Genomic DNA, 13,801 nt, shown 5'->3' with positions numbered 1-13,801 from the left:
GGTAGTGGCTTTCTGAAGTTCTGGGTTGAGAAGGATTCTAAGGCCATGTCTAGGCTCATCAGGAAAGAATGCTGTAATTGATTACCTAGGTCTGCTCTGGGCAGGAAGTGGAGGGAGTAACAGCCTGTATGAATATGTTTGTTATATAAGTGGTCCATAAATAAGAGCTATTATAATTATTGCTGTTGTTATGACAAAGGTGTTTTTATGTTCCTCTTCAAATTTCTACATCTTCAACACAAAATGGGATCCAGTTAACTGCTTCGGTCACAATAGCTGTGCATATCATTTTTACTGACTTCCTGGTAAGTGTGTGAGTATTATCTGCAGAGAAGAGCTGAAAAATGAAATCAGAATTTGCTCATTATTAAACACTTAATATAATTAAGGGGAAAATCTGATATAGTTACTAAGGGCAGGATGAGGGCTGGAGAGAAAAAAAAAGAGGTAAGAGTGAGATGCAGTCCTGGGTCCTTATGAAAGGTTTGCACCATGTCCCACATCTTCTTTAAAATACTCACACAAGGAAGAAGATACAGCATGTTTTGCACTTAGATGGTCCATGACTTTCTAGACATTTTTCCTGTTTTTTTTTCTCTGAGGCCAGATTTCTTTTCTGAGTAAATAGTCATGTTCCTTTCAGCCATAGGGGATTTTTCTGAATCCTAAACAGCTGATTTTGTATTCTTGCCCCATTCCCTCTATTTGAGAACTAAAATCTGATCAAACCCATATTTTTAAATGTATGTATTTGTAGGCATATGGAAGAATAGTTTATAGTCTGAGTATGATTTTTTTTTTCACCACAAATGTAGGAAACTTGTGGAGAGTTTTAAAATAGTGCCTTATCGGTTTTTTTTTTTTTTTTTTTCTTTTATTAGTGATGACTTCATTCCGCTTGAATTCAGTGCTTCAGTTTCTTTGGGTAAACTAATAGATTATGTATGCAATGTTTGCACAGTGTTGATTGAACTCATCTGGTGAGCTCGAGCCTGGTGCACACATCACGTCATCAGCAGAAGCCTGTGCACTACGTTCAGGCGCCACAGGCGGCTCACAGTCCTCAAGAGGAAGGGCAGCTGGTCCGCAGAGAGCTGGGCTGCCCCGCCTGCCATCCCGGGGTTCAGAAAAGCGTGTCGGACCTTCCATTATTTTTCTTATTGTTGTCTTTTTCAAATGCTCAAAAACTTCTTTTTTTTTTTATTTGAGTAGAGATGTTACCTTAGTTTCAGGGGTACAGCATAGTGATTCAACAACTCTATGTTGTGCCGTGCCCGCCCACAAATGTGGCTCCCATCTGTCACCATGCAATGCTATTCCAGTACCGTCGACTATGTTCCCTATGCTGTGCCCTTCATCCCCGTGACTTCTTCATTCCATAACTGGAAGCCTCTACCTCCCAGTCCCCTTCACCCATTTTGCCCCTCTCTCAACTCCCTCTCCTCTGGCAACCACCGGAATGTTCTTTGTATTTATAGGTCTGATTCTGCTTTTTTGCTTGAAAAACTTTTACTTTAAGAAAAGCCTAGTAAAAAAACAGAACTATCTTGAGAGTTTTTAAGTCATATTGGAGGAAAATAAAGATATGTGGTCCCCAAGGGTTGGTCTTTTGTTAATAAAAGGCATCGGCTGCTGAGTGTCTGTAGAATGTGTAGGAAGCCCAGAACCCTGTGCTAACTTTGTAGCGATGTTGTAAGACATCACCAGTTAACTTACAATCTAGTTGGGGAAGAATGCTTTTCCTCCAAAAGATGTTCACTCACCATTTTCTTTTTAGAGTTTACAAGTCTAATTTCAAAAATTTACACCAAATAGTAGATGACTTCTTTCTGCCGCTTTCAGATATCTCCTTTAATGTGAAGTCTCATTTAAACTAAAACTCCACTCTAATACGGGGGGACCTTTTGGCATGCACAGCTCTTCACAAGGGGTCCTTTTCTCCCCTTCTCAGCCTCGCCTGTCCCTCTTCGCTGTCCCCTCCCCTCTACCCTATCTACCGGAGCAGTGGTCCTTGCCTACCCATCAAACACAAGTGTCCGTATGATTAACCCGTTGCTATGAGTTGAGTTAAAGTACCCGAATTTGCAGGTGATCTACTTCTGTCATTGATTAGAGTAAATTCAAAATATCCCTAAAATCACCAGCACTATTTGCATTCTAACTTGCTCCCTAAATGAGAAAGGGAAGGGAACATGTGTTGCCTGAGATGTGTGTGAGCCAGGACAGAAGAAGTTGAGGATCACTGCTTGCCCACATGGACTTATTTGCGTTGGTTCCCCCAAAGCGAGATGCTTTCTCATTGCTGTCCTTTGTATTGTCCTTCTCTCTACCTGAAATTTCCTCATCTCGCTTGTCCAGCTGTTGAACACCTATATATCTTTCAAGACTCAGCTAATGTGTCACCTCCTCCATGGAGCTTTCCATAATCTTATTCCATGGCCCTGTACTCCCCCTGTCAGTTTAAGCGGTCTTTGTCCCCATGGTCCCTTATTAGACTGCTGTTGTAGCACCTGGATTGTAGCCTTCTATATGCCTTTCGGTCCCCTCCCTCCCAGACCATGTGCTTTTTCCAGACAAGGACTATGAACTGTTTGTCTTCACTTTCCTAAATCTTAACATAAGATCTGGCACAATAGGACACTCAGTTGTGTCTCAGATGAACCAAAGAAGTTGAATGGTTATTGAAATGTGCCTAGCATTCTCCTCTTATTTCCTGGCCCTGAATTGTATCCCATGATGTCAGTTCTGTTGAAATGTTCGTGACAAATCCAAGCTAAAATGGAGCCACTGGCTGACCAGTTTGGGGTTGCACAGATGAGTCACTGGAGAAACTGTAATTCCTGAGAAAGAAGTGACTAAAGTAGAGAGAGGAGAATCTTGGACAAGTAACGAAGATGGCACATCCTACTATCACCCGTTTTTTTCTGTGTTTTTTTTTTAACTTTTATTTTTACTTCTTGATGTGGCTTCTGCCTTCTTCGCTTTCCCCATACCCTGTGGGCCCGAATGCTGACATGTATGCAACCCCCCACTCCAGAAATCCATCAGTGTCACTGACATGAAGAATGGCACACGCCAACTCAGTGCCACGTCCCCTCTTCAGGTCAAACAACTGGTCTCAAATTGGCAACTTCTTATTGGAGAAAATGAAATAACTGCATTAAAATTTAAACAAACTCTATGGAGATGATTGTAAGAAAAAAGGGATGGCTCTTTTAATTGCTCTAAAAGTCAGGACCTTATCTTACCTTTTCACTCAAAAGGCATTTATTAATCCCAAGTCAGATGTTTTGGCCCTTACATAAAGACCATTTTTTGTTCACTTTTATTACTGATTTTATGGTTTTCCTAGCATATTTGAATTACATTATTGAATCTTCCACATTTAGATGTCAGCTCCTTTAATAAGATCAAAAAGTGACTTTCCAGGATGATGTACACTGTGTGACTGTGTTTGTTTGATTATGTCCTACAGTGGCCGGCCTGCAAGTGGGAGCACGGACCGCATCCAGAAGTTGCGGAAAGAGTATTATCAGGCCCGGAGGGAAGGATTCACCTTGTATGAGGACGATGAGGGAAGAGCGAGGCTAGATTACGACCTTCACTGGGTAAGCTTGGGCCTCATTCTAATCATTGAATTCATCTCAACTGAGATAATTTCTAGCAGAAGAACATGGCTAAGAATGTTCTAGACATACCAAGTTCTATTTAGGTTACTTGAGTTTCATGGATATGAATGTTACCCAAACCACAGCCATCTTGTTCCACAGAAGTTGTTTACATAAATCAAACCACACTAATGCACAGTAGTTTATTTTAATTGCTTTCATATTTACTCTCTGTTGGACTTGTATACCAACGTGTTAGGGTGGAGCAGATGGTCGATATTTTAAAGAGGACACAGAATCTACTGAGCCTTAATCCTTGCCTCCCATCGCTTGGGTTTCAGAATCTGGGCAAGCATTAACAGACCATGCAACACAAGCCATGGGTTTCCTTTGGGAAAGGATATTAGAAGTAAATTTCAGAATGGTCATCTTCAGAGACATCAGTTGTGTGTATATCGCACCTGAATAATTCCCATTTTGCCGATCTTACCAGTAGGCTAAGAGAAGTTTATTTTGGGATAAGAACAGTTTTTGTATTAGAGGGTTCTCTTTGCCAAATCCTTCAACATTTGCGAGCAGAAAAGAATACTGTGACCTCTAAAGAGAGATTCTGTGGGTTTTTCCAGGATGGCATGATTCATTCTCTTGTCTTTTTCAAGTAAGCATGGCTGTACCAACAAAATACACTTAACTTTTGAGCATCCACAAAAATACCAGAGGAGAGTACTTAGAATTGCATTAAAGTACATCACATACTTAGAGTAGGTGCCTGCCACTGAGTTGGTGTTCAGTAAATCTTGGCTCTCGTTACTCACATTATTGGAGCAGAGCTGTCCATGGTAATAATGATGTCCTTGCAGTGAGGGCAGCTGTCACTCACCATCTTGGATGGTTACTGCCTCCTACTATCATTTTTTAGTGCTGCTTTGAGAACCACCTAAGGAACTCTCTTATCCCTGGTGGCCACTAAAGACACCAGCTCTTATGAAGGACAAATCTATTAAAGGAGAGTTTCCTTTCCTGATTTTCGCACTCATGTTCATGCTCATGAAGTCAGGGTTGGGAGAGTAGAGTCCAGCAACCAAGTGGATGCCTTCTGTTTCTCACTTCGGTGCTGTGGCACCTCGCACTTTTAGGCTAGTGTTTGAAAGCCAGCTGCAGTACCCACCACGGGCGTGCAGAGCCCCTGAAACTCCTCGGCTCGGTAGATTCTTCCTGGCACAATAGAATTTAATCAGAAATGCGAAGTAAGGATTGGCGGTCTCCAGCCAAATGGCTCTGGCCTCTTCCAGAGATAGGCATTTTGTAACTGCAGACCAGAACAAATAGCTTTTTGTTGGTTTTATTACAGATGTTAGGACTAAACAGAATGGCATTTATAGTGATGGGGAAGCTGGTCGCTTAGACTCTCAGTAACGGAAGAGAAAGATTTCCACAGAATAACAATTTAGATAACAATTCACTTCATTTTAAACTTAATTGAGATCAACATATTAACTTTGATGAGAGACTGTATACATAAGGCTCTGCTCCCTCTACCAAACAAACAAGCAATCAAATAAAGGGAAGCTGTTTCCACCATAACCAAAACAGACCACCATGTGCAGGGCATTGAAAAGTCCTCCATCTCAACATCACCATGAACTCCTACGAGCAAAATAAGACAAGTAATTTTAGATTAAGCAGTCCTGGTTGTTTTGACTTTATTTTATGTGATCTCCTTAAATCAAGGGGAAAGGCTGAAAATGCTTAACCTTCATGAGACTGAAAGTTTTCCCTGACCCTCACCAAACCTGAAATAGATAACCCATATACTCAGGTCCTCTCTATCTTAAAGATTCTATCTTTATTCCAAGCAAATGTGGAACCAGACAATCTAGTGAGTAAAGAAGTATCTCTGTTTTAATTTGTGTTTCCCATGCTCAAGTGTATCAAGCATTGCCAAAAGTGACTGATTTTACGTTTCCCAGATGAGCGGGGACTAAGGCTTCCCAAACGGATGCTTGCAAAATGCACTGTCATAAACGACTAGTGCTCTTTGTGATCGCCTGAGATACTCCAAACCAGGGATGAGAATCTCAGCATCCTTTCCCCACCTCTCCGCAAGCCAAGAAAAAATACTAGTATTTTTTGCCCAGCGCAGGCCTCAGAAATTACACTGTTGTCTTGCTACTTTTGGATAGACCTAGGAAAGCAAGTTTAGAAAGTTAACATTTCATACCTGCCAGTCAGCCAGACCTAACAAGGCAGCTTTTATTGAGACTGTGGTTCCTAATCAGTCTGGTCTTCGGCATCATGGAGGGTGCTTGTTAAAATTGGATCACCAGCCCATGAAAGAGAGGGGTGGGGCCCAAGGGAGGGCTTCCAGGTGCTTCTCCATGTGGTTATCAAGGTTTCGGACCCACGATTCTAAAAATAGGACATTGATTCCAATCACTGCAGTAATAAGCAAAGTAGTTCAACTTCTCTAACAAAATCATTACATGGGTCAGCATCATCAAAAACCACTTTCAGGACTCAGAACTTCCCAGGCCTAGTACTTCAGCTGTAGAGGCCTACAAATATTCCCTGGAGTCACTAGACTGGGAAACTTCCAAACTGTCAAGAAGGAAATTAGGAAGATAAGTTACCTAAGAACTACTTTTAAGAGACCAGACAGAATAAAAGTAGGCTCACAGAAGTCTCCAAAGCCAAAATTAGTAAAGCAATCACTGGAAGGATTACTAAGATCTATGAATATTTTAAAATATATTGTCAGTGGGACTAATAATTCTTTCTTTGGCTTGCCTCGGGCTTTCTGATTTTCCCAGGCTATCCTGTAGGCAGTTCTCTGTCCGGCAGCTCGGAGCTGAAGGCTTTTCCCACTGCTCTCTTGGGTTCTCACTTGCTCCCACAGCACTTGCTTCTCCCTGTCTTTTCTCTATGGCTCTGATCTAATTTTAACATAGGCCAGGTGTCAATCCAAGAATATAGTATTATCGCTACCTTGGAGGCACTCACAGTCTAGCCAGGAATACAGACATCTGAGGCAAAATGAAGAAAAAAGGACAATAATATATGTAAGAAATTCTGTAGTATAGAGAGGTCTTAGCTTCTCAATGAGCTTAGCAATAGCATTTCATTCCACTGGAGGCAAGGGTGTGCAGCCAGGACTGCGGGGGACTCTATAGTGATCATTTAGGACTTGCCTCAGCGGACAGATTTGGTTCCTTTTCTCGGAGATTCGGTGGTTTTCTTTTTCCCAAAGGAGCCTCTGATTTATTCACTTCATGTGTGTTAAAATAAATGAACACACACAGATTGCAAGGTTTGTAAATATGGACATGAGACCTTAAGAATCTTTTCAGCCAGCCTGTTCTGTAGCTGTTTTCCCATGGAGGCTCTGAAAAGCTGTAAAGAACAAGTTGAGAGAATTTCAATGGCGGGAAGTGAAATGGCCTGGAGAGCTTTTATAGGCCCAATTAAGTAAGCAAGATATGCTAGCTGTGAAGTGTTAATATTTGCCAAAAGAAAACATAATACCCGTTATCTCCCGGTATGTTATTTTCTGTAAAAACTTGTTAAGACGATCACAGTCCTCTGGCAACAGGCTGGGGTATTTTTTATTAACAGATAAAGATGAGCTGCTTATTTAATGGCAGCATGAAGATCCTGTAAGTAATTTCAGAAATGGGATGGCTCCAGAGTTTTCTAAAAATATCAGTACCTTTATTATTGTCTTTTTTCAAGAGCTGTGTGGCATATACCATATGCTTCCTCCTCTTTTTAACTCTCTGGCTAAATTAGAACTTTTATCTGTGAAAGGGGTTTATAGACACATAGATGGGAAGGAGGTACTGGAATTTCCTGCTGTCATAGAATACATGGTAGTGTATCTTTCTGGCAAAGGGGATTGGTTCAGGTGATGGTTGGGTGAATAAATGAAAACACTCTGAAAGATTTGCTCACCCTATTATGAAGATGGCCTAGGAGCCAACTTGAAGAAACATGGTTGGCAGCTATCTAGACAAGAAAGACACATCTGGTGAATTCTGCAGTCAGAGGAAAGAGAGAGCAAGATGCTGAGGTCATGCTAACCATCTTAAGAAAGGGATTTAAGATGGAATGCTTTATCGCCACACAAGTGTAAAAACTATCAGAAGGTTATTTTCTAAATATGAGGGATAAGAGAAATGAGCTCCTGCTGTCAGTGGTCCAACACCAGAATTGAGTTGTCTGTATTTCCCCTCTCTGCACCTTAAAGACATCTGAAAAAAAAAAAAAAAACAACAACAAAGGACACTGATGAAAACTTCTAGATTAGTCAATGGCTCTTAAGTCACAAAAGAACAGAAATCTAACTCAAACTGCCCTAAGCAAAAAGGGAAATTTTGTTGGCCTGTATAACTTTCAAATCCATAGGTGTATCTGACTTCAGGCAAAGATGGATCCAGCTCCATCATTATTCCCTTTGTTAGCACCATTCTCAGGGAGTTCCCTCATATGGTGGTGAGACTAGTGGCAGCTCCAACCCAACACCTTTATAAAAGGAGATTGTCTCACGCCCCAGTACATCCAGGAAGTCTTAGAACTGATGTTTGATGCAATGCTGAATGGCTTCTTGACTCAGCCTGGGTCACATGCCCACTTCTGAACTCCCTTGGCCAGAAAGATGCAGCATTTTACTGGCCAGAACTAGGTCACAAGGTCACCCTGGAACCAGAAAGTAGGATCAGGCCTACACAAATCCCATGAATGAGTCTAGATGAAGAGGTAGTCCCCATAGGAAGATCAAAGTGCTAATTAACAGGGGAAGGGAAAATGGATGTCGGGCACGATTCAGAGTTGTCTACTATAACTTCTGGTTTTAATAACAATATAAACTCTCTTCATCTTAGAGTTTTAAGGAAAGAAAAAGAAAAGACCTTTCCCTTCATGTATTTTCCTCTTTATCATTAGAAAGAGCAGACCTATTATCAATCTTAAATTTGCTGCCATTATTGGTAAAAGGAGAAAGAAGATTTATTTTTGTCTGCTGGTCCCGGATCTTTAAGCTATCCCAGGAACCCAGATGGCTTTACTGCGTTATTCATGAGAAATTACCAGACCTCTGGCTACTTATTTAGAGAGGCAAGTGACATTTTGATTCACCCCAGACCTAGGAATTTGCCCCGGAGGGAGGCAACAGAATTCTTTGAAAGGACTAAAAGTGACTTTCTTTGGGTAGAATTGCTCTATATATAGCCTCATGGATTGTTGTTTTGTGATAAGAATATAGTCTATATACATATGTCAAATCATTATGTCGTATACCTAAAACTAATACAATGTTATATGTCGATTATATCATAATTTTTAAAGAAAGGATATATTCTAAAAACCTTCAAAAGATGGAATGAGATAAAGAATTAGAGCCATCAAATGTATGCATCTAGTAACTATCGTAATTTAACTTCTACCATAGGACGACCAACCCCTTCTCAGTTGACAAGCCCTCATTAGCTCCATAAACAGTTCCTTCCCAGTGTGTCCTTCCATCAACAGATTAGTGTTTTCCCTGATTTCCTAAAACAACTGAACTGAGGAGTGGAAGAGGTACTAAGGCAGAGAAAAGAGAAGAACACACATCATGTTTATGAATTAGGTAGATATTGGAAGGGCATGAGGTTTGATCAACTTGATGTTGGTGAAACATCAAATACCAGCTGAGTGAAAATTTGAGGAAAAAAGAGGACAAAATAAATTGAAGATTTTTGGGGGGTTGATAGTTTTAGTCCTTTATATTTCAATGTGGCTTTCATGGGAACATGTTGACATATTAGCTATATGGGGGATCATATCAGTGAATGTCTAGCTTTTAAACGTGGTGTAAATCATTTTGAAAGAAGGCAACATGTTTATAGGCAATCCCCAAAATTGAAATAAACTGTGTTTCAGAAACCATTTAGAAATTGGCAATTTGGCACTGGGAATGGTTTTCCCATGGGGGAAAAAATGATTGGTTGTTAGGGTCCCAAGCCAGTCTGCAAAAGCCCACTACAATCCAATAACCTGGTGCTAATCAGACAATAACCAAGGAGCCCAGGAGCAGGGGGCCATCTGAGCCAAGGAGAAGAGAAGGAAATACCTTTCTTCCCTCTTTCCTGGATACACCTTTGAGATGTTCTCTAGTCCCTTCTGATCTGCCAGTCTTTAGGAGCGTCTCCCCAGGTTTCCTGACCTTTAATCCCCCCTACTCCCCATCATGGCATCCCGCTTAGACCTACCTTTTCCCCGAGAGTGTTCAGGAATCCCGAGTTCTCTCTCTGCCCCATCCCCTCCTCCCTCAAAGTTCCCTTTCTTTCAGTTCATCTCAGCTACACTTTTGGGGGGTGAGGGGTGCAAATAATCTACCCCATAAAAGCTCTTAACATTGCAGTCCTTCGAAACCCACTGATGTCCTGAATTTTACACCTACTAATATAGCAGGTATGAGAAGCATTTTAGCATGATGTGTGAGAGCACGGACCCTGAAATCAGATTGCCTAGGTTCACATCCAGGCTAGATCACTTACTAACTGGGTACATTTGGGCTATTTATTTCACCTCTCAGTCTTTTTTAAAACTAGGATAATCATTCTTACAGATCTCATATAAATATTGTGGCGATTAAATGATTATTCCATGTAAAGCACTTAGAATGGAGTCTGGCATGTAGTAAGCGTTCAACAAATGTGAGGGTTTTCTAAATGGTGCACATACTGAGGTTTTTAGAAATCATATATTCCATTAGCCAAACACCCATTCTATCTCAGTCATTACTGGAGCTTAACCTCTTCTGTTATTCCAGAGTCCTGGGACATTATACAACACACAAAGCATTTGGGAGGGAGGCCTTCCGGTCATGCACACTCTGGTTACCACTGAGGTACCCACAGTCCCTTCAGGTGGTGACTGTCGGGCCTCCTTGTAAGACACTTTTGGCAAAGTCCGTTGGTCAAAAGGTCAATAACTATTTCCCTCTCTCCTGCACGCAAACTTTTTCTTCAAAAGGGCACTCCTTTCATCCCTGACCCTGGGGGCACACCTAATCTCTTTAATGAGCTTATGCTAAAATCAAAGACCAAAGACCAGAAGAAAGAGGCTTCTGCTTTCAGCTCTGCAAGAACCCTGAAGCAAAGAAATACCAGGGTCTAGTTAATTACTTAAAATAGAAGGCATAGGGGAATACAAAAAGAATATATGCAAATTATTTACTCAATAAATTAGGCTACAGCCTGATTAAGAACAAAAATGACATCACTTACTCAGTTCTGACTCTCACAGATATGTGTGAACACCTTATATGAATTATTCCAGGCAACAAATCCATGAGGTAGGTATTTTTAGTCCTGTTTTACAGATGAGAAAATTAAGGTTTTAAGACTCTGCACCATAGTCACACAATCATTAGCAAAGCTGATATTCTAACCTGGGCTCGCAACTCCTGGTGGAAACAGAAGGAAAGGAGCATTGCTGTGGCAGCTGTTTACTTTTTTTTACATGAAACGTTTGAAAGAAAGGGAAACTCTGAGTATTTGTTTATAAGCACCATACAAACTTTGCCTCTGTGGAACTACTCTTTAATTAGCATTCTGACATTTTTTTTTTAACCCAATAGTAAATAGTATGAGTTCTCTGTGAAAGTCAAAATGAAATCATTCTTTTTTTTTGCTATAATCAAATAAGCTAGCCTATCTCTGGCTTAAACCCAACCCTGAATACCAAGAAGCAGAAAAAGAAAGTTCAAAACCACATTATTTTTCCATAATATGTCAAATAACCCTATGCTCTACTTACATTAGAGTGAAAACAAGAACTCTTTCTGCTTCTAATGAACAATTAATTCCAGCTCAGGATGTCGCGTTTAGAATAGGTTAAGTTCCCCCAAACCACAGCCGTTTGTGTTGGATCATGGTTAAAACCCAAAATTCCAACTTCTACAGTAATCACATTCTTTTCTTCTACTGCAATGGGAGAAATGACCATTTTATGTAATATAGGAAAAACCATAGCAGAAACTCCTATGAATTCCAGATTTCCTAAATGGTTCTCAAAGCTGTTTAAAATCAGTTGGATATGTTTTATTTTAGCAGACCTCAAAAATCCTGAAATTAAGTTTGGGTACCAAATTTTTTTAAATGAAGATGTTTGGAGTGGAAGATATGGAACTCCATTTAACTGGCATTCACAACACATGTATCACTTAACCTGGATGACAATTAAAACCCCACATGAGCCATGTTTGTGTTCGGATCCCGGAGCCCAGAACGTTCCCCTCGCACAGGTTCCGGGGTAATTAGCCAATCAGGTCGCTGCGGCGGCCATCTTGTTCTTTCTGTTTAAGAAAAATTTCGACGCGGAGTTATTCAGGAGCTTAACATCATGTGGTTCTTATTAAATAGTAACGAGTGTGGTGTTATGGGAAAAAGAAAACTCGCAGAAATCTCTCCTCTGAAATACGAAGAACACCGGAATAAAAGAGACCCTAAAATGATAATAATCACTACAGCAGTACTGAAGTTGCCATTCTCCACAAGAAGAATGACCACTTTTGAATACAATTGTAATGACACATATCAGAGTCTGTGACTTTACAGTTCTATGAACTTCATTCATTTCTGCGTTTCGTTCTGAGGCTTGAAATCACAGTGCTGATTTTCAGAGTGTCTGTGAGAAAGTGCAAACGTTGATACCAGTGATTTCATCCAGGCACAGGAAAACTTTCCATTTATTCAAGTAAATGATCTAAGAAGAACGGGTATAACATTGTTATTATAAACAATTGAGAAATAGTTTCTTTTCCAGCTTCAAGATAAGAATTTTGTAAAGTAATGGAGTTCTTGGGTTTTATCTCCATGAAGCTTTCTTCAAATGATGTAGCTCCTTCTGTGTCATCTTTCACTCAGACATAGCTTCATTCCCTAGGCAGCAAAACCAAAGCAAAACATGAGGAAAATAGATTTTCTGCTATCATTTATTCCTTTGTTGCTTTATTCGTTCACTGAATACTTAGCAATTTATAGTAAGTGTACATCAAGCCCAACATTTGCATCAAGCTTAACAACAAAGAAGGAAGACCTGACGTTTGTGTGTGCGCGCACGCGCACGCCCACGCTCACGCACACGCTCGCGGGTGTATGGGCGGGGTGCACGCCCAAAGACATTGTTGTCAAATTTCTCCTTTAGAGAAACAGTAGGAAATGTTGTATGAGAAAGACATTCCCTGTCATGATCTGATGGCTTTCCTCTAATGAACCTTCTGGCTCAGTCTATGATAATGGATACCCCCAAACGATGTGGAGAAATCTCCATTTTTCAGTTTTGTTTTCCCTACATCACTAATTGCCAGAGTTCCAGATTGTTTCTGAATAGCAGATCTATTTTAAGTATAATCTTTTCTATGTATCAGCTATTTTTCCTTTCTTCATCTATTTAGTAGGGACCAGGTTTCCTGTTTTCCATGCAGTTCCCTTTACAGTAACTTGCCAGGTTTAAATTGTCAGGCAGCACTGCGGCAGGGATGTGCATGTGGTTATAAGGGGATCAGAGGCTCACATGCCAGAGGAGGCACTCATGGTCTCACGATTAATGTGAATGATGGCCGGAAGAAATCTTTTAGCATAATACTGAAATCGGTGATTGGGGGGAAAAAAAGTGCTATGGGATTTTAGCAGTTTGTGGTTTATGTGTGGTTCTAGAACTATTTTTTAAATTTCCCAGTTTCAGAAAGTGGATAACCTGCTCCTTTCTCTACATATGTATGTGTATATGTAAGATTAAAAAAAAAAAAAAAAATCTAGTCCTCAAATACACGATGATGGTGGAATGAAAAGATGACAAGCAAATAGGAAAGAACTGAAATTTTGTTTTAAACATTCAACATTTCCACTTAATTAATTCATAAATTTAATTTATCAGAAATCTGAGTACTGTCCCAATGAGAAGCTCTTACAACTTTCCTAACTTTGTTGAGGATCTTGTCTCCAAAATAAAAAGAAAAGCTGTTAATGTCCTATAATTAATTATGGAAAAGAATAAACCCATTTTCACTTATGTTGTGCCACTCTGGCCCCAAAATTGAAGAACAAAATTTCAAAGCATATGGTTTCTTCATTTATTCATTTATCAACTAATTCTTTACACCTGAATTTGGTGGCAAGTTTCTGTCTTTGTGCCAGGAATTTACTTGACTC

The 13,801-nt window shown here is 40.2% G+C and overlaps 1 protein-coding gene across 1 annotated transcript in view; it reads left to right on the top strand.

Moving 5' to 3' along the window:
- Window positions 1–13,801, top strand: part of PARD3B (par-3 family cell polarity regulator beta) — a 999,887-nt gene that overhangs the window by 895,240 nt on the left and 90,846 nt on the right. Inside the window, exon 21 of the mRNA XM_032403913.1 lies at window positions 3,476–3,608. Coding sequence (XP_032259804.1) covers window positions 3,476–3,608 — 133 coding nt within the window. The remainder of the gene's footprint in view (window positions 1–3,475; window positions 3,609–13,801) is intronic.

Source organism: Phoca vitulina, unplaced genomic scaffold (genome assembly GCF_004348235.1).
Source record: "Phoca vitulina isolate PV1807 unplaced genomic scaffold, GSC_HSeal_1.0 scaffold1, whole genome shotgun sequence".
Taxonomy (NCBI): Eukaryota; Metazoa; Chordata; class Mammalia; order Carnivora; family Phocidae; genus Phoca; species Phoca vitulina.
This window is presented reverse-complemented; position numbering and strand designations above follow the sequence as displayed.